Source organism: Bos javanicus, chromosome 3, assembly GCF_032452875.1.
Source record: "Bos javanicus breed banteng chromosome 3, ARS-OSU_banteng_1.0, whole genome shotgun sequence".
Lineage (NCBI taxonomy): Eukaryota > Metazoa > Chordata > Mammalia > Artiodactyla > Bovidae > Bos > Bos javanicus.
This window is the reverse complement of record NC_083870.1, coordinates 119,245,054-119,265,601: the sequence shown is the minus strand read 5'-3', so window position 1 is coordinate 119,265,601 and position 20,548 is coordinate 119,245,054. Positions and strand designations below refer to the sequence as shown.

The 20,548-nt window shown below is 46.1% G+C and overlaps 2 protein-coding genes across 2 annotated transcripts; both read right to left on the bottom strand.

Moving 5' to 3' along the window:
* Positions 1–7,787: 7,787 nt before the first annotated feature.
* LOC133245379 (olfactory receptor 9S13-like) lies at positions 7,788–8,768 on the bottom strand. Its single transcript, XM_061413257.1, has one exon. The coding sequence runs from the start codon at positions 8,736–8,738 to the stop codon at positions 7,788–7,790; it is 951 nt and encodes a 316-aa protein (XP_061269241.1). The 5' UTR covers positions 8,739–8,768.
* Positions 8,769–18,263: 9,495 nt separating this feature from the next.
* Positions 18,264–19,398, bottom strand: LOC133245377 (olfactory receptor 9S13-like). Its single transcript, XM_061413256.1, has one exon. It carries the CDS (start codon positions 19,342–19,344, stop codon positions 18,394–18,396), a length of 951 nt encoding a protein of 316 aa, XP_061269240.1. The 5' UTR covers positions 19,345–19,398; the 3' UTR covers positions 18,264–18,393.
* Positions 19,399–20,548: the final 1,150 nt, after the last annotated feature.

Genomic DNA, 20,548 nt, shown 5'->3' with positions numbered 1-20,548 from the left:
CAGATGGCCATGCCCTTGTTGTCCGTTTCTGCTCACTCCTGCTCACGCACACAATGCAGCCACTTTGACCAGAGTGACCAGCTCTCTCATCCACCATTCTCAGGCAGGCTGTCTTGTTTCTTTGTCCCCTGGGCTTCCCAGTTTTCTGTTTCTGTTCTGTTTCCCAGGACAATTCATCCACCTCAGAAAACTTGGGTCATCACAACAGTGACCCTTAGGATGCCTGGGGAAGCTTATGAGGAGAGGTTGACGTTTTCATCCTGAAAGCTAGTTGTGGTTTGATTTTCGAAAAACAAACTCACATTCCTTTGGCTTGTTGAAATGACCCAGTAGGGCTGTGGTGGTGGCTTCAGTAAACCTGCCTCTGAGTTGATCCTGACAAATACTTTCCCAGATGAAGCAGAAGAATCAGTGTTGTCTGTGAGACTCAATTTTAGTGACTGCATCCTGGATCCTTTCATTGTGAATCTAGTAACTCAGGTGTGGTCTGAGGTCCCACAGAAACAGCAGGACTGTGAGCTATTCTGAAATTCAGAGTCTCAGGCACTAATTAAAACCTATATTTATACAACATTCCCTGAATATTTCTACTCTCATTAAGCTCAGACACGTTGCCCTAACTGACCCTGCCCAGGGCAATTGAGAGTGGGGGACCAAGTTGTCCAGGATCCAGGCTCCCAGGACTCACCTGTCAGTGATGCTGACCACACCCTGCTGAGTGATGACCACACTGCTCCTGTGATGTCAGGAGGGGCATGGCTCACCCAGGACCCTGTGCTCCCGGGGAGGACAGGACTCCTCACCAGGTCTGTGCTGATGATAATGACATGGCACTGAGAACCCCCTCCATCATCCACCTCTGGCTTGCTGTGCAGGGAAGTGAGAGGGAGGAGGGGACACGGGGGGAAGCAGGCTCTGGCTGCAGGAACTCCTGGGTCTTGATAGAAGCAGAGCAGGGGATGGACTCAGTCACCTGACTCTCCACATTATCTGCCATCTGGGCAACATGTCAGGTTCCTGTACTTTGGGGCCACTCTGTCGGGAAAATGCTCTCTATTTGCAGGTCTGCGACTTGAGGCCTCAAATGGCCAATTAGGTGAGACCTGGGCTTCTGAGTGCACTGGGACTCACAACCCCTGGGTCCCAGGAGCTGCAATCCTGTGGCCAATCGTCCTTTGATACATCTCAGTCCAGTACAGGGGAGGCAGGAAGACTGAAGTCCATTAGGGAGCCCTGAGTGTGGGTGGGGCAAACAGTAGAGAAATGCAGACAACTTATACGGAGTCTATGGATGTCCTTGGAAAGATCTCCCTGGGCAGCAGGTGGGACCTCCTGGCCCACAGCCCTTTCTCCTCCTCTGCTCCATACTCATCTGTTGTTGTGAGGAAAAGTGACAGGTGGGGAGTCTGTACCCAGGGCAACAGCACAGCCCTTTCTATGACACTTCTTACCCTTATGACCCTTTTTCATGCTAAAATTGTCCTGTTTTGGCTATTTGGATTCTCTTCAAGGCAGCCCTACACTCAGTGTGTTCAGTAACTTCAGATGTGTCCAACTCTTTGCAACCCCATAGACTGTAGCCCACCAGGATCCTCTGTCCATGGGATTCTCCAGGCAAGAATACTGGAATGGGTTGCCATTTTGTTCTCTGGGGGATCTTCCTGACCCAGGGATCAAACTCACGTTTCTTATGTCTCCTACATTGGCAAGAGAATTTTTTACCACTAGCATCACCTGGGAAGCGCTAAATATATCCACTAAAAAAATGGTAATCCTGGCTGGAAAAGGAAAACAAATATACAAATGTGATAAATGTTTAATATTAAAACAGAAAATATGCTGGATAAAGTTGTATTGTAAACATTCTTTTAAAAAAACATAAGACTGGGTGGCTCAATAATTATTTGAAAAAGCAGATTTCAGGACTAAATGTTCATATGGTGACATTTTATAATGAGAATATTTTATCCTGGATAATGTGAGCTTTCAACTGGATAATGTGAAATTTTAAATTTGTGTACAATTAATGGAGATTTAAAATATAAAAACTGATAGAATTAAAGTGAAATGCATACATTCAAATTATAGTTGATGTGTTAACATACCTCTCAATAATAATGAAACAAGGGAAAATTGTAGTCATTTGTTAGACTGAGTCAAAATACTAATTTAATGGACCCACTTGGCATAGATGAGCGCTATACTCAGCAATCGCAGAACATAAATTCCCTTGAAGCACACTGAACATCACTGTAGAAAGGTGAATAGTGTCTCCCGCAAAAGTGTCGACCCAGACGTTCAGAAGGTGATCTTATTTTAATATAGGGTCTTTCCAAATGAATGAGTTAGGATGAGGTCATGCTGGATTAGGCGGACCCTAAATCCAATGACCGCAAAAGAGACACCGATGTATAGATCAGTCTTATGGACTCTGTACATGTATAATATCATGTATGAAACGAGTCGCCAGTCCAGGTTGATACACTGGATGAAAAAAGAAAAAAAAAAGAAAAGAGACTGATACAGAGACACAAGACACGTGGATGAAAGGCATGTAAAGACTGGGCAGAGGTTGGAATGATGCAGGAACAGGATAATGAACGCCAAGGATGCCAGGAGCCTCCAGGAAGAGGCAAGGAAGAATGCTTGTCTAGAGCTTTCAAGGGCAGCAGGCCCTGCTGACAAATTGATTTTGGACATCTTTCTCCGGACCTCAAGAGAGTAAATTCCTGTTGCTATAAGTCACCAGTTTTGGGTTAACTAGTTACAGTGGCCCTGGTGACTGACACAGGAGGGCAGGGAGGGAGTTTTCTTTTACCTGGCATGACCAGCAATAACCTCTACTCTCCTATCTCAGGGGTGGGCCATCTCTCCAGCTCTATGTAAAATGCACTCTTCAGAGATCTTCATCACCTTTCTTAATTCTTCCTTATTCTAGTTCACTTATTTCTATTGTTTAAACGTGATAACATACTCTAATTACTTCTGAAATATTCTTTAGAGAAATGTTTATATTGCTTCCCTTTTGAATTTTTCAATAATATATATTATGTAACGGACATTTCCCCCCTCTAAGTGTATATCTACAAAAGAAATGGATTCCTAAGTAGAAAGATGCATTTTTCTCAATCTCATTAAGTTTCATATTAATCTTACATTATGAAGGTTCCCTTCCTTACATCTTTCTTCGTTTTTGTCAACCAATTACTCAGTACTCAGGCTAGAGGCCTTCCCTTTTAATGAAGTTCTGTGGAATTGAAGCAGTCTATAAGGTGCCCTAGTGACACAGTATTGACTAAGCGTCAGCAGAAAGGTTACCCATGCCGATCCATCTCTTCTGTTCTAGTTTCTTCACCTAGTCTCTGTGTGTCTGGACTGTCTACATTCATGACTTCCACGAGGACAGGAGGATGAATTGTTCTTGCTGTAAATCATTCTGGCTGTTCAGCGTTCTTGGTGAGCAACTGCAGCATATAAAAGTCCTCCTTTCTCTACTCATCTGGCCAATTTTCTTACAAAACTTTTGTAGCAATGTAACACATCCAGCAGTGTAGGAGTCTCTGTTTCTCCCATCCTTGGTCATATTGACGGGTATATCAAATCTATGCCATTTATGGAAAACCACTTCAGTATTCTTGCCTTGGGAACCCCATGAACAGTATGAAAAGGTAAAAGATAGGACACTGAAAGATGAATTCCCTGGGTCGGTAGGTGCCCAAAATGCTACTGGAGAAGGGTGGAGAAATAAATCCAGAAAGAATGAAGAGATGGAGCCAAAGCAAAAACAACACCCGGTTGTGGATGTGACTGGTGATGGAAGTAAAGTCCTATGCTGTAAAGAGCAATGTTGCATAGGAACCTGGAATGTTATATCCATGAACCAAGGCAAATTGGAAATGGTCACACAGGAGATGGCAAGAGTGAACGTCGACATTTTAGGAATCAGTTAACTAAAATGGACTGGAATGGTTAATTTAACTCAAATGACCATTATATCCACTACTGTGGGCAAGAATCCCTTAGAAGAAATGGAGTAGCCATTATAGTAGTAGTCAACAAAAGAGTAGTCAACAAAAGAGTCTGAAATGCAGTACTTGGATGCAATCTCAAAAACGACAGAATGATCTCTGTTCATTTCCAAGGCAAACCATTCAATACCACGGTAATCCAAGTGGATGCCCCAACCAGTAATGCTGAAGAAGTTGAAGTTCAATGGTTATATGAAGACCTACAAGACCTTCTAGAACTAACACCCCCAAAAGATGTCCTTTTCATTATAGGGACTGGAATGCAAAAGTAGGAAGTCAAGAAACACCTGGAGTAACAAACAAATTTGGCTATTGAGTACAGAATGAAGCAGGCAAAGGCTAATAGAGTTTTGCCAAGAGAATGCTGAGGAAGGTGTTCTTATCTCTCCTTGCTCTTCTTTGGAACCCTGGATTCAAAAGAGCATATCTTTCCTTTTCTCCTTTTCCTTTCACTTCTGTTCTTGTCAAAGCTACTTGTAAGGCCTCTTCAGACAATCATTTTTGCTTTTTGCATTTCTTTTTCTTGGGGATGGTCTTGATCCTTGCCTCCTGTACAATGTCAAAAACCTCTGTCCATAGTTCTTCAGGCACTCTATCAGATCTAATCCCTTGAATCTATGTCTCACTTCCACTGTACAATCGTAAGAGATTTGATTTAGGTCATACCTGAATGTCCAAGATAGGCACAATAAAGGACAGAAATGGTATGGACCTAACAGAAGCAGAAGTTATTAACAAGGGGTGGCAAGAATACACAGAACTATACAAAAAAGATCTCACAACCCAGATAATCATGATGGTGTGATCACTCACCTAGAGCTAGGCATCCTGGAATGCAAAGTCAAGTGGGCCTTAGGAAGCATCACTACAAACAAAGCTAGTGGAGGTGATGGAATTCCAGTTGAGCTATTTCAAACCCTAAAAGATTATGCTGTGAAAGTGCTGCAGTCAATATGCCAGCAAATTTTGAAAACTCAACAGTGCCAACAGGACTGGCAAAGATCAGTTTTCATTCCAATCCCAAAGAAAGGCAATGCCAGATCATGGCATCTGGTCCCATCACTTCATAGCAAATAGGTGGGGAAACAATGGAAACATTGACATACTTTATTTTTGAGGGCTCCAAAATCACTGCAGATGGTCACTGCAGCCATGAAATTCAAAGACACTTACTCCTTGTAAGAAAAGCTGTGACCAACCTAGACAACATACTAAAAAGTAGAGACATTACTTTTCCAGCAAAGGTCTGTCTAGTCAAAGCTATGGCTTTTCCAGTAGTCATGTATGGATGTGAGAGTTGGACTATAAAGAAAGCTGAGCACCAAGGAATTTATGCTTTTGAACTGTGATATTGGAGAGTCCCTTGAACTGCAAGGGGATCCAACCAGTCCATCCTAAAGGAAATCAGTCCTGAATATTCATTGGAAGGACTGATGCTGAAGCTGAAACTCCAATACTTTGGCCACCTGATGGGAAGAAATGACTCATTTGAAAAGACCCTGATGCTGGGAAAGATTGAGGACGTGAGGAGAAGGGGATGACAGAGGATGAGATGGTTGGATGTCATCACTGACTCAACAGACAAAAGTTTGAGTAAACTCTGGGAGTTGGTGTTGGAAAGGGGGTGCCTGGCATGCTGCAGTCCTTAGGGTCATAAAGAGCTGGACACGACTGAGTGACTGAATGAACTGATAATCACCAAAAGATATGTACTGAGAACTTACCTATGACAGCAGCTTACAAAGCATTTTATGGGATCTACAAACAAAATAAATCACTTCTAACATTGTGCAGTGATTTCCACTGATATCTGAAATGTACGTAATGTAAACAAAAAGACAATATGTAGGATTAAAAAAAAACTTTTTCTTCAGATTATTGGAGAATTTCTATTCCATCAATATCTGACCAGCTTTCTTGATTTATTCCAAAGTCTTAATTAATGCTTTTCTAAGAACAATAAGTTGTTGTTGTCCAGTCATTAAGTCATGTCCGACTCTTTGTGACCCAATGGCCTATTGCCTGGCAGGCTCCTCAGTCCATGGGGTTTTCCAGGCAAAAGTAATGGAGTGGACTGCCATTTCCTTCTCCAGGGGACCTTGCTAGACCAGGTATTGAACCCGCATCTCCTGCATCAGCAGGCAGATTCTTTACCACTGAGCCACCAGGGAAGCCTAAGAACAATGGATACTTCACTGTTTGTACATTTAAATTTTACATGTTGATGATAATTACACTCTTGTGTAAGAAGAAAAGAAGATTGCACTTGCTTTTTTCCATTCCAAATCTGGTTTAAGATTAGGAGTCCAGTGCTTTAGAAAACCCATGGAATGGGAGAACAAGTGAGAGACAGGGAGTGAAACAAGCAGGAAGAGAAAAGAGGGAAGAGGAGGAGCAGGAAGAGGGTGGGGAAAAGAGGCTGGGGGTGGAACGACACTATCACTTGAAAGTTAAGAAACCATGTCATTTGTGGAGCAGAAAATGTGGGGATTTCGTTTTAAAAATTGCATTCTCAGATAAATATAGTCAAGTAGGACAGACATAGAATTAATTTTGGAGATCAGTGGGCAAAAGAGTTTGACAGAGACCGTGTCATACATGTTAAATTGAGTAATCGTGAGCTGCAGAACAATAACTTAGCTGTCAGCCCCTTCAGGCAGTTCTCCTGGGAAGGGAGAGCAGGGAGATGGAGAGCCGTGATCCGACAGACAGGCCACATTCCTACTGACCCTACAGAGTACAGACCATCTCCATGTTCAGGGGCCTTGGGAGTGACTGAGAGGGGATGATTCTACTAAAAGGAGACATGTTAAGGAGGCCACTGGGCTCTGAGTCCAGGCTGTGTGTTGGGTCCATGGAGCACAAGAACAGAGCGCTGAATGGGCAGGTCAAAATTAAGGGTCCCAGGAAGTCTGGGACAGAGAGCAGGGAGTGGTGCTCACCAGCAAGAAAGTGTACCTTCCCTCTCCACCGCCTGCTCTCTATTTCAGCCACTGTGAGCTTCATCCTTATTCAGAGGTGTCTGTGCTGACAAGGTCCCATTTCTTATGGTCGCAAGTAGTCAGGACAGTGTCACCTGTCAGGTTGGATGGTGAACTTTGGGTGTCAGGCATCCATGTTGGCTCCCTGGGGCTCCCAGCTGCTGTCTAAGGGGAGAAACTCAGGACAGGGAGCACTAGGAGCATCTGAAGCAGGAGTTGGGTGGTGACATCAGTGAACAGAAGGGGAAGGAGGAGGAACAGCCCCGCTGCAGGACTGAGGGGAAGCACGGTCTTCCTAACCCCCTAATTGGCTATGGTGACCCAGGCTATCACCAAGGAAGGGGCCAGGATGAGCGTCATGATGCCCGCCCCTTCTATGTGCTCCAGGGGAGATTGCTAAGCACACATTTACATTAGATTCATAGATGAAGTGGAGAGAGAGGCCTGAGACTGTTAGTTTCATACCTCCCCTGGAGGATGTTGACCCTGGAATACACGTTTTGTTTCAATACTCTGCTCATTACTCTGCCTGCTATATTATCCAGACTTTGAGATTAGAATCTTGCCCCATCATGGGCCATTATTTTTCCAGTGGCATTATCTATCTCTGCATCTCGGACTTGCATGTGTGGTCCAACATGTGCTTCCACAAAGGACTGAGTGAAATGGGTGAAAAAATGAATTGCATGAAAGAATATATTCCTCAAACAAAACCCAGTGCCTCCCATAAAACCCTCTTGTTATGTTCTCAGGACACTCTCTCTCTGTCCACCCTCCTTCATGTGGCTGTGTGTTTCTGCCCCAGTCTCCACAGGGCTTCCTGCACATCCTTGTTTCTCAGACTGTAGATGAGGGGGTTGAGCATTGGGATGACCAGGGTGTAGAAGACAGAGACCACCTTGCCCTGCTCCATGGACTGCACAGCTCCCGGCTGGGCATACATGACAAAGACAGTCCCATAAAGGAGGGACACGGCTGTCATGTGGGAGCCACAGGTGGAGAAGAGCTTGTGTCTCCCTCCTCCTGAGTGCATCCTCAAGATGGTCACTGTGATGTAGCCATAGGAGACGAGGACCACGAGTGTGGTGCCCACGATGATGAGGCCACAGATTCCAAACAAGAGCAGTTCATTGATGGTAGTGTCAGCACAGGCAATCTGGATCAAAGGAGGCACATCACAGAAGAAGTGGTCGATGTGGTTGGAGTTGCAGAACGGGAGAGTGAATGTGAAGCTGGTCTGCAGGATGGAGTTGAGGCAGCCCCCGCAGTAGGAGCTCAGCACCAGGCAGGCACAGACCGAGGGACGCATAGTGATGGGGTAGAGCAGGGGGCTGCAGATGGCCATGAAGCGGTCATAGGCCATCACGGCCAAGAGGAATGCCTCACTGGTAGCCAGTAAGGAGAAGAAGAACAGCTGTGTGGCACATCCTGCAAAGGTGATGACCTTGGAGAAGGACAGGAAGTTGGCCAGGGCCTTGGGGGCGATGACAGATGAGTAACACAGGTCCACAAAGGAGAGGTTTTTCAGGAAGAAGTACATAGGGGAGTGCAGACAGGCATCCAGGGTGATGACCACGATCATGGTGAGGTTCCCCAGGACGGCCACCATGTACAGGACAAGAAACAGAGCAAAGAGCAGGGCCTGGGTCTGCAAACCTCCCTCAAAGTCCTCCAGCACAAACTCCTGCAGAGGCCTCACTGAGAGGTTTCCATTTTTGGCAATTGACATGGTCCTGAGCTGGGGGACACAGGGCAGAGAGCAGAGAGCTGGTGGGAGGCAGGGAGAGGGAGCAGGTCAAGGCCACAGGGTCATACTCTCTTGGAGAATAGGAGCCCTTCAGTGCCTTACTGCCCACTGACCAAGGGACCACCAGCTGCCCAGTTCTGCTTTCAGATGAGCTCAGACTGGCCTGAAATGGCAGACATTCCTCTGATTCATATCTTCATGTACTTGCTTGGAGCACTCCCTCCGTGAGAAACTGAGTGTTGCTGAGGATCTGAGGGGGCGTCACAGGTGTCTATCTGAGCTGAGAGCCTTCGGTGTAAAACAGCAATATAGCCATGTTTCACTCCTTTCAAGGAAATATTGCTTCACCTCAAGGATGCTCCTAAGCTGTTGCATTTACACATCTCACTTAAGTATGTAATCCTGTGTTTTCTGCACCTTATTTTACTGATTCACTAATTTCAGAAGTATTATTAAGCACTTTCTGTTTCAGGACTGACCTAGTAATTGTTCCACCGCTACACTAAGCTGGCAGCAGAGCAGGGACCAGTCCTCACCAGGCTAATTCAAGTGCTTTTTGTCTCTCTCCCCTGTGGATGCTCAGCCCCAACTCAGCATTTTTTTTTTTTTTTTGAGCCAGGGCCAGTTCTATGCATCATTGAGGACCTCAGGGTGCTTCTGGCCAATGTCCAGATGTTGGACAATTCATAGAAAGGGGACAGCCCAACTCTATGGTCTGAGAAGCAGTGGGACAAGGACTGTGACACATTCAGGACCTGAGCATGTCCTCCCCTGTCCTTACTTCCATGCCCCTGGCTCTTTGGCATATCCTTGTGGGTGATTGCGTGGAGTCGTGGGAGCCTCCAACACTGTCACATCTGCTCAGTGTCTGGGTCCTCCTGCTGGGTGTTGCTTCCTGTCCCTGTCACAGCCCAGACCTCCATTGTCTGTCTTGAGCAAGGCTGACCACCACAGTCACGTGGGACATGGGGACCTGCTGTGTGGTGGCCAGAGGAATAGTCCGAGGAGATTGAGTCTAAGGAGGTAGGAGTGGGGAAGGAAGGTGGGCACAGAGCAACTGTGCCTCCCAGGGAGGGGAAGAGGATCAGTGAGAGGGCAGAGTCTGGTTTCAGAGAGATTCCATGTTTTCTAGGGATCAGAGCTGTAGCATCATGGATCTGGCTTTCTTTGCAGGGAGTGAGCTCCATGTGGGCGGGGGTGTGCAGGCTGAGGCTGGATGGTCAGTGAAGGGGGAAGAAGGGATGATCCTCATGTTCCCTAACATCCTGAAGTTCTCTTGGAAGGTGGTCTGTGAGAGCCATGGCATTCTAACAATACAGGGTGTGGTGAAAGAGTGGGTGGTCCAGTGTTCCTCTCCTGGGCTACTTGACCCCACCCTCACATGACAGCAGAAAGGATGCTGGTAGACCCCCTCAAATTCAGGGTTGGACCTGGTGCTCAGGGTGGAGTTGAGGGTCTGCCCCGTACACCTTAGCTGTGCGCCTGGCCAGACCCTGTGCCCACACTCACACCTGAGGAGTGATGCCCTTGCCCTCTGCTTTGCCCACCCATGTATTCACCCACATAATGATGTCAAATGTGACCAGAGGGGCCATCTCCTACCCACCACCCCAGATTGGGTGACCCTGCTTCTGTGTCCCCTGGGGTTTCCAGCTTCATATTTGAAACTATGTCCCAGAACAATTTGTCCACCTCACGGGCCCTTGGGTCATCACAACAGTGACCCTAGGATGCCTGGGGGAGTACATGAGAAGCAGTTGGCATTTTCATTTGGGAAGCCAAGTTCCTGGTTTGGTTTTTGAAAAAACAAACTCATATTCCTTTGGCTTTTGAGTTGACCCAAGTGGGGCTGTGGTGATAGGTTCAGTAAACCTACCTTTGAGTTGAGCCTGAAAAGTACTTTCCCAGGCGAAGCAGAAGAATCCATGCTGTCTATGAGTGTCTATTTGTAGTGACTGTGTCCTGAGCCCTTTCCTTGTGAACTCTCGTTACTCAAGTGGTCTAAGCTCCTACAGCATCAGCTTGAGAAGCCAAGAGCTTGTCAGAAATGCAGAATCTTGGGAACCAAAGTAAAACCCACATTTACTGTAGAACCCCTGATTATTTCTACTCTCATTAAGCTCAGACCCACTGTCCTAACTGACCCTGCCCAGGGCAGTGGGAAGTGGGGACCTTGTTGTCCAGGATCCAGGTTCCCAGGACTCACCTGTCAGTGAGGCTGACCATGCCCTGCTGAGTGATGACCGCACTGCCTCTGTGATGTCAGGAGGCGCGTGGCTCACCCAGGACCCTGTGCTCCCTGGGAGAACAGGACTCCTGACCCAGGTCTGTGCTGATGATAATGATGTGGTGTTGAGGGCCCCCTCCCTCGTCCACCTCTGGCCTCCTGTGCAGGGAAGTGAGAGTGAGGAGGGGGACAGAGGAGGGCAGCAGGCTCTGGCTGCAGGAACTCCTGGGTCTTGATAGAAGCAGAGCAGGGCATGAACTCAGTTCACCTGCCCCTCCACACTGTCCATCAGCTGGGAAGCACATTAAGCTGCCTGCACCTTGGGGACACTCTGCTGGGAAGATCTCTCCAAGGGCACAGCAGGTCTTTGGGCCTTGAATGGCCAATTAGCTGCAGTTGTTTGTGTTCTGGCCTCTAAAGTGCCTGGGACTTCCACTTCTACTGTGTCCCCTGTGGCAACCATTTTCTGACCCCTCTCACCTGCAGGGCTGGGAACCGAACCCAGAAATTCCTCTGAACCCCAGAGCAATGAATAGGAGGTAAGCGCTGAGTCTAACAGCAGAGCCCATGGCCTTCCCTCAGGGGCAAGAGGTGTGAATCCCTGGGCCCAGAGCCCCTCCTCATAACCAAGCCCTCCTGCTATATTCCCACTATGTTGGTTGAGAAAAAGTGACCTGGTGTGTAAGAGTCCTGCCTTGAGGAACTGGGTCCCTCCCTTCTATCATGGTTCTCCTCGCTCAAGCCCCATGACCTTGTGTAAATAGCTCTGTCCTTATCACACGTATCAGGTAATTTAAGAGCATCCTTTTTTACATTTTTTATTTCTAACATACATATTTAAAATTATCTATTTAAAAAAAATTCAAAATGAACATCTGTTTGCAGAAATCCAAGCAATGAAGACGTGGCAAAGGAAAAACAGAAACTTTAACCCATGTAAAAACCTCAGTCCTATTTAGAACCAGGTGGATTCCCTACAGACATGTGTGCATGCTGGTGGGTTTTATTTTATTGGTTTTAACTTTTCTAAAATATGGATCACGACATTCATTAATTCTATAAGATGATCTTTTCACTAATTCTATGAATATCTAAGTCAGTTTTTTGCCTTTAATGGATATATTAACTAAATTTATTTATCCATCATATTAGTGGACCATGAGACTATTTTTTCTGTTATAAACAATATGGGGAAGAATGCTCACTCTGTCCTCCTGGTCACATTGCTGGGGACTGGCAGCTGATATTTATGCCTATTCCATACTGCCCTCTCAGACCTGGTACAATCTCCGCCTCTAGCATCAGCACATGAAAAATTCACATGGGTCTCCCCTCAGTACTTAACATCTTTCATCTTCTGAATATTTGTGTATCTCACATGGTGTGATGACTAGTTGCATCAATTTGACTGGGCCAGGGGATGTCCAGATATTTGGTCAAACATGATTCTAGGTATTTGGGTGAGGATGTTTTTGGATGGATTTTAAATTGGTACACAGGGCAAAGCAGATTGCACTCCCTAATGTAGGTGGGCCTCGTCCAATCAGTTGAAAGCTGGAATAGAAGACCTTGACCCACCTCTAAATAAGAAGGAATTCCATCTGCCTGACTACCTTTTAAGCTGGGACATCAGGGTTTTCCTGTTCTGGTACTCGAAACTGAAAACAGCAGCTTTTCCTGAATCTTGAGCCTGCCAACCACAGATCTGGGGGCCTGCCGGCATCCATAATAGTGTGGGGGTGATTTCTTGTAGTTACTCTCTGTCTATATATGTCTGCATTGCTGTTTAGTTGCTAGGTCATATCTGACTCTTTGCTTCCCCGTGGACTGTAGCCTGCCAGGCTCTTCTGTCCATGGGACTTCCCAGGCAAGACTCCTGCAGTGGGTTGCCATTTCTTTCTCCAGAGTATCATCCCGACCCAGGGATTGAACCCATGTCTCCTTTATTGGCAGGTGGGTTCTTTACCACTGAGCCACCAGGGAAGCCCTAAACATGCCTGTACGTGTCCTACAGGCTCTGGGTCTCTGGGAAACCCCGACTGATCCACTAGCACTAGTGTCTACTTCTAACGAGCACCACTGTTAGTGTGGACAGACATCTTTCCATACAGTCATTGGCTGTTTGTGTTTCTAATTCTGTTATTTGCTCCTTTACAAGCACATTACTGTAACGCAGTCCCGCCTGGGGGCTATGATCCAAATTAGACAAGCAGGGGAGGCTGAGCCTGGACTTGCCCACTACTTTGTGGACCGCAGCCCCAGGAACACTGGCCTGATAGCCCGTATCACTGGGCTCAGTGACTCACATACTTGCTGTTCCAGTGTGAGGCAGAGCTCGTCCCTTTTATTTCAGTCTTTGGCCTTAAAAATCCTACCCAGCCTCATCCTAGACTAAAGCCTGGTCCAGTTCCCTACTGGGAGGAAAACTTCGCACACAACAGTCAATCTTTGCTCTCTCAGTCTCTACTTTCTATTTTACAACATATTTTTCATTTTTTTCATGGATTCTGAGCTCTTTCCATATTCAGTTCAGTTCAGTTCAGTCACTTGTTCGTGTCTGACTCGTTGCAACCCCATAGACTGCAGCATGCCAGGCTTCCCTGTCCATCACCAACTCCCAGAGTTTACTCAAACTCATGTCCCTTGAGTTGGTGATGCCATCCAACCATCTTACATACCTTGTATATCTTACATTTGTTCAATGTGCTGCTGGCTTTTGAGTGGTCTCCTTGGCTCTCATATGACTTTCCCCAGGGATACTCCCATCCTCTCCTCACCCTCCTCCTGAGGAAATTGGGGTTTCCTAAGGATTGACTACCCTCTTGACTACACATCAAGCTAACAAGTACACCCTCAATGAAGACTCCTTCTTCATGTTCATCTCATAACCTTGGAGTCTTTACTTTTTCAACAATCACATGGTTAATACATCCAAAATCCACACTGGTGTGTTCCGTGAAGCTGATGCTAATTTTTTCCCAAGCAGAAAAAGTTTACTGAATATTCTGACCTTTCCATAGTTACTGAAACCATTTTGATTTTAAAGTTATTTCTTCAAAAAATATAAAACTGTCTCTGCTTTCCAAATTTCACTGACAACCAATGTTACAAAACTTATGATTTTTTAAATTTGATAGGTGAAAAACCATATATTATTATTTTGAGTTGCATTTTAAAGTTTTGAGTGAAGTTAAAGAAAAGGCAAGAGAGTTCCAGAAAAACACCTATTTCTGCTTTATTGACTATGCCAAAGCCTTTGACTGTGTGGATCACAATAAACTGTGGAATATTCTGAAAGAGACGGGAATACCAGACCACCTGACCTGCCTCTTGAGAAACCTATATGCAGGTCAGGAAGCAACAGTTAGAACTGGATATGGAACAACAGACTGGTTCCAAATAGGAAAAGGAGGACGTCAAGGCTGTATATTGTCACCCTGCTTATTTAACTTATATGCAGAGTACATCATAAGAAATGATGGACTGGAAGAAACACAAGCTGGAATCAAGATTGCTGGGAGAAATATCAATAACCTCAGATATGCATATGACACCACCCTTATGGCAGAAAGTGAAGAGGAACTAAAAAGCCTCTTGATGAAAGTGAGAGAGGAGAGTGAAAAAGTTGGCTGAAAGCTCAACATTCATAAAACTAAGATCATGGCATCTGGTCCCATCACTTCATGGGAAATAAATGGGGAAACAGTGGAAACAGTGTCAGACTTTATTTTGTTGGGCTCCAAAATCACTGCAGATGGTGACTGCAGCCATGAAATTAAAAGATGCTTACTCCTTGGAAGAAAAGTTATGACCAACCTAGATAGCATATTCAAAAGCAGAGACATTACTTTGCCAACAAAGGTCCGTCTAGTCAAGGCTATGCTTTTTCCAGTGATCACATATGGATGTGAGAGTTGGACTGTGAAGAAAGCTGAACACCGAAGAATTGATGCTTTTGAACTGTGGTGTTGGAGAAGACTCTTGAGAGTCCCTTGGACTGCAAGGAGATCCAACCAGTCCATTCTGAAGGAGATCAGCCCTGGGATTTCTTTGGAAGGAATGATGCTAAAGCTGAAACTCCAGTACTTTGGCCACCTCATGCGAAGAGTTGACTCATTGGAGAAGACTCTGATGCTGGGAGGGATTGGAGGCAGGAGGAGAAGGGGATGACAGAGGATGAGATGGCTGGATGGCATCACTGACTCGATGGATGTGAGTCTGAGTGAACTCTGGGAGTTGGTGATGGACAGGGAGGCCTGGCGTGCGATTCATGGGGTCCTAGGGGGTCAGACACGAGTGAGCGACTGAACTGAACTGAACTGAACTGTGGTGTTGGAGAAGACTCTTGAGAGTCCCTTGGACTGCAAGGAGATCAAACCAGTCAATTCTAAAGGAAATCAGTCCTGAATATGCATTGGAAGGACTGATTTTCAAATGAAATGGAAGCTCAGATTTCACATGTGCTCTCCCATTATTTTTGTTATTGGGAACCAACATGTAATGGAAAACATGTACAATATCATATAAGAAATGAATCTCCAGTCCAGGTTCGATGCAGGATACAGGAAGCTTGGGGCTGGTGCACTGGGATGACCCAGAGGAATGGTTTGGGGAGGGAGGTGGGAGGGGTGTTCAGGATGGGGAACACATGTATATCTGTGGCAGATGCATGTTGATGTATGGCAAAACCAATACAATATTGTAAAGTAAATATTAATAATAATAAATAAATAAATAAAAATAGTAAAAAAAAAAATTTTGCAACTCACCTATACCCAAGAGAAAAATACCATGTTCATACAGGTCATCTTGCTAAGCATGTTTAGAGCTACAAAAAACCACAAAATTAGAATATCAGCTTTCATAACACTGGAGTTGAAACTGTTTATAAAGCAAGTGGACTTTACACAACCAAACAAGATATTTCTGGCACAGGAGACAGTCTTAAGACTTTCTTGATAAATATAGAGAAAAAAAGAAAAAGAAAAAATGTATTAAAGAGAAGTTAATAAGTATAAAGGACAGATATGTAAAATTCAATATAAAATTAACTAATGTTGACAGAGAAAAACCAACAATGGAAGAGAAAATATTTTCAAAAACAGAATAGAAGAGAGTCTTAGAGCACAGAAGAAGGAATCCCATTGGCAATGTGTTTTTTGGAAGGGAGGGTGTTGCAGAGCGATGAACTCCAAGACACATCCTGACTAAGCATCATGATGTGGATGAGGAGGGAGAGGAGGAAAATTTAAATACACAAGAAGATATACAGATGGCTAACAAACACATGAAAAGATGCTCAACATCACTCATTATCAGAGAAATGCAAATCAAAACCACTATGAGGTACCATTTCACGCCAGTCAGAATGGCTGCAATCCATAAGTCTACAAGCAATAAATGCTGGAGAGGGTGTGGAGAAAAGGGAACTCTCTTACACTGTTGGTGGGAATGCAAACTAGTACAGCCACTATGGAGAACAGTGTGGAGATTCCTTAAAAAACTGGAAATAGAACTGCCTTATGATCCAGCAAACCCACTGCTGGGCATACACACTGAGGAAACCAGAAGGGAAAGAGACACGTGTACCCCAATGTTCATCGCAGCACTGTTTATAATAGCCAGGACATGGAAGCAACCTAGATGCCCATCAGCAGATGAATGGATAGGAAAGCTGTGGTACATATACACAATGGAGTATTACTCAGCCATTAAAAAGAATACATTTGAATCAGTTCTAATGAGATGGATGAAACTGGAACCTATTATACAGAGTGAAGTAAGCCAGAAAGAAAAACACCAATACAGTATACTAACGCATATATATGGAATTTAGAAATATGGTAACAATAACCCTGTGTACGAGACAGCAAAAGAGACACCAATGTATAGATCAGTCTTATGGACTCTGTGGGAGAGGGAGAGGGTGGGGAGATATGGGAGAATAGCATTTAAACATGTATAATATCATGTATGAAACGAGTCGCCAGACCAGGTTCGATGCACGGTACTGGATGCTTGGGGCTGGTGCACTGGGACGACCCAGAGGGAGGGTAGGGGGAGGGAGGAGGGAGGAGGGTTCAGGATGGGGAACGCGGGTATACCGGTGGTGGATTCATTTCTATATTTGGCATAACTAATACAATATTGTAAAATTTAAAAATAAAATTAAAAAAAAAAAAGAAGACGAGCACATGGTGTAATGAGCCCCGATTACTCAATGCCCAGCTTTAACAGCCATCAACTCTTGGCCAGGCTTGTCTAGCCCCTACCCTACTCCCATAGCCCCTGTATTATTTTGAAGTAAGTATTAAATAAATAGGGTTTCAATTATAAGTATTTCAGCATGCATCTCTAAAAGAAAAGAATATCCACAATAAATAAATTCTTTAATATCATCAAATATCAGCTGTTGCTTGAATGTCTATCTCATAAATGTAATAAATGCTTTTAAATGGCATTTATTTTAATTGGTATCAAAACAGGTGCTCTCTGTGATTGTCTCAGTGTCTCTAAGACCCACCTAAGAGGGCGGGCTTCCTCTCTGTGTCTCTCCTCTCTGTGTCTCTCCTCTCTGTGTCTCTCCTCTCTCTGTGTCTCTCCTCTCTCTGTGTCTCTATCTCAGTTCCTCCCCGTCCTCCTCCCCAACTTCTCCAGTCCCTCCCCCCTTTTCCTCCTCCCCACTCCCCTTCTCCTCCACTCCCTTCTCCCTTGCCCTCTTCATCCTCCTCCTCCTCCTCTTTCTTCTTCTATGACTTCATCTAGACTAACTGTGGCACAGCCTGCCTTTCAGGTTCCTATTTCTACAAAATTGCTCCCATCAGTAAACCATTCAGCCTCAAGAGATTCATGTATCAGCCATGAATGGAAAGGTCTTGTCATGTAGAGTTGAGGTAGAGAATGTAGCCTGTTTCTATGACTCCTACCTATCCTACTTATATGACTCTGGTGTGTTGTGCTAGTCACCAGTCTTGTCCAACTCTTTGTAATCCCATGAATTGTCTCCTCTGTCCATGGAATTCTCCAGGCAAGAATACTGGAGTGGGTTGCCATTCCCTTCTCCAGGGGATCTTCCTGAGCCAGGGGTCCTACCCAGGTCTCCTGCATTACAGGCAGACTCTTTACCACCTGAGCCACCAGGAAAGTCATGACTCTACTGACTATATTACCTTAGCTTCGAGATTAGGGCCTTCATCATCATGAACCATTAATTATCTGATGGCAAAGATTTTGCCACTCACCCTTGAAATGGGCGACCCATGATTTGTTTCCAAGAAGGGTTGAATGAAATGCTGGATGAAAGAATGAATTAGATGAATAAAGAGTGAATTCCTCAAACCAAACCCAGTGCCTCCCCTCAAGTCTTCTTGTCCAGCCCTCAGGACACTGGGTCTCTCTGGTCACCCTCCTTCACTTGGCTGTGTGTTTCTGGCCCAGTCTCCACAGGGCATCCTTCACATCTTTGTTTCTCAGACTGTAGACGAGAGGGTTGAGCATCGGGATGACCAGGGTGTAGAAGACAGAGACCACCTTGCCCTGCTCCATGGACTCCACAGCTCCTGGCTGGGCATACATGACAAAAAGGGTCCCATAAAAGAGGGACACGGCTGTCATGTGGGAGCCACAGGTGGAGAAGAGCTTGTGTCTCCCTTCTCCTGAGCTCATCCTCAGGATGGTCACTGTGATGTAGCCATAGGAGACGAGAACCACGAGTGTGGTGCCCGTGATGATGAGGCCAGAGAGGCCAAACATGACCAGCTCATTGGTCGTAGTGTCAGCACAGGCAAGCTTGAGCAGAGGCGGCACATCACAGTGGAAGTGGTCGATGTGGTTGGAGCCGCAGAACGGGAGGGTGAATGTTAAGGGGGTCTGCACAATGGAGTTAAAGGAGCCCCCACAGTAGCAGCCCAGCACCAGGCAGGCACAGACCGAGGGGCACATGGAGATGGGATAGCGCAGGGGGCTGCAGATGGCCATGAAGCGGTCATAGGCCATCAGGGCCAGGAGGAAACCCTCTGTGGTGACCAGCATGGAGAAGAAAAAGAACTGGGTGGCACATCCTGCAAAGGTGATGACCTTGGAGGAGGACAGGAAGTTGGCCAGGGCCTTGGGGGCGATGACAGATGAGTAACACAGGTCCACAAAGGAGAGGTTCTTGAGGAAGAAGTACATCGGGAAGTGCAGACGGGCATCCAGGGTGATGACCACGATCATGGTGAGGTTCCCCAGGATGGCCACCACGTACAGGGCCAGGAACAGAGCAAAGAGCAGGGCCTGGGTCTGTGGATCACCTGCAAATCCATCCAGCACAAACTCCTGCAGAGGCATCGCTGAGAGGTTTCCATTTTGGGGGGTTGACATGGTCCTGAGCTGGGGGACACAGGGCAGAGAGCAGAGAGCTGGTGGGAGGCAGGGAGAGGGAGCAGGTCAAGGCCACAGGGTCACACTCTCTTGGAGAATAGGAGCCCTTCAGTGTCTCACTGCCCACTGACCAAGAGACAACCAGCTGCCCAATTCTGCTGCCAGATGAGCTCAGACTGACCTGGAAAGGAACATTTCCTCCAGTTCACTGATTCATAAGTATGCAAGTTCATTCCCTCTGTCAGAGGCTCTGAGCTGCTGTCATTGTGGGGTGGGGGCATATCAGGGGCTTTGCAGAGTTCAGGACCTTCAGTGTGAGGAGTGTTGCAGCCCCTGTGCCTCCTTTAATACACGGTTTCCATCCCCAAGGGGATGCTTCTGAATTGTGTCATTACCTGTCCTTCTTCAACATCTAATCGTACACTTTTTTGCCTTGTTAACCCATTCACAAATTTTGGAAATGTTTACTGAGTGCTTCCTGCCCACGTGGAAGACCAAGCTGGAAGGAGAGCAGGAATTAGCAATGATCGGGCGAATTTCTGTCGTTTTGTTTTGCAGACCCTGAGCCCCATCTCAACATCACTGTTTGGAACCTGGACTACACTATCGTTCTGTCCCCAGAGCACTGTGCATCCTTGAGGATCTCGGGGGACCTCTAGTGTTGGACAAATTTGGGAAGGAAATAACCCAGCTGCACAGTCTGAGAAGCAGCAGGACAGGGGCTGTGACTCATTCAGGAGATGGGCATGTCTTCTCCTGTCCTTACTTCCATGCCCCTGGCTCCTCTGCACACCCTGTGTAGTGATTGCTTGGAGCAGTGGGAGCCTCCAACACTGTCACATCTGCTCAGTGTCTCCGTCCTCCTGCTGGGTGCTGCTTCCTGTCCCTGCAACAGCCCAGACCTCCCTGGTCTGCCCTGAGCAGGGCTGACCACCACACTCTCATGGCACATGGGGACCAGCTCTGTGATGGCCAGAGGAATTATCAGGGGAGATGCAGCCTGAAGGGGGAGGAGTAGTGAAGGATGGAGGGCCCAGAGCTGCAGCGTCTCCCACAGTGTAGATGAGGATCAATAAGAAGGTGTATTTCAGAGCAGAGCCCATGTGGTCTAGAGGTCAGATCTATAGCATCGCGAGCTGGCTTACTTTGGAAAGAGAGGGGGTGTGCCAGCAGAGGCTGGGTGGTCAGTGGTTCCTCTGGAGAA

What these genes read in the sequence shown, in the direction of transcription:
- LOC133245377 (XM_061413256.1), bottom strand. Translation starts at nt 19,344, where the DNA reads ATGTCAACCCCCCAAAATGGAAACCTCTCAGCGATGCCTCTGCAGGAG.
- LOC133245379 (XM_061413257.1), bottom strand. Translation starts at nt 8,738, where the DNA reads ATGTCAATTGCCAAAAATGGAAACCTCTCAGTGAGGCCTCTGCAGGAG.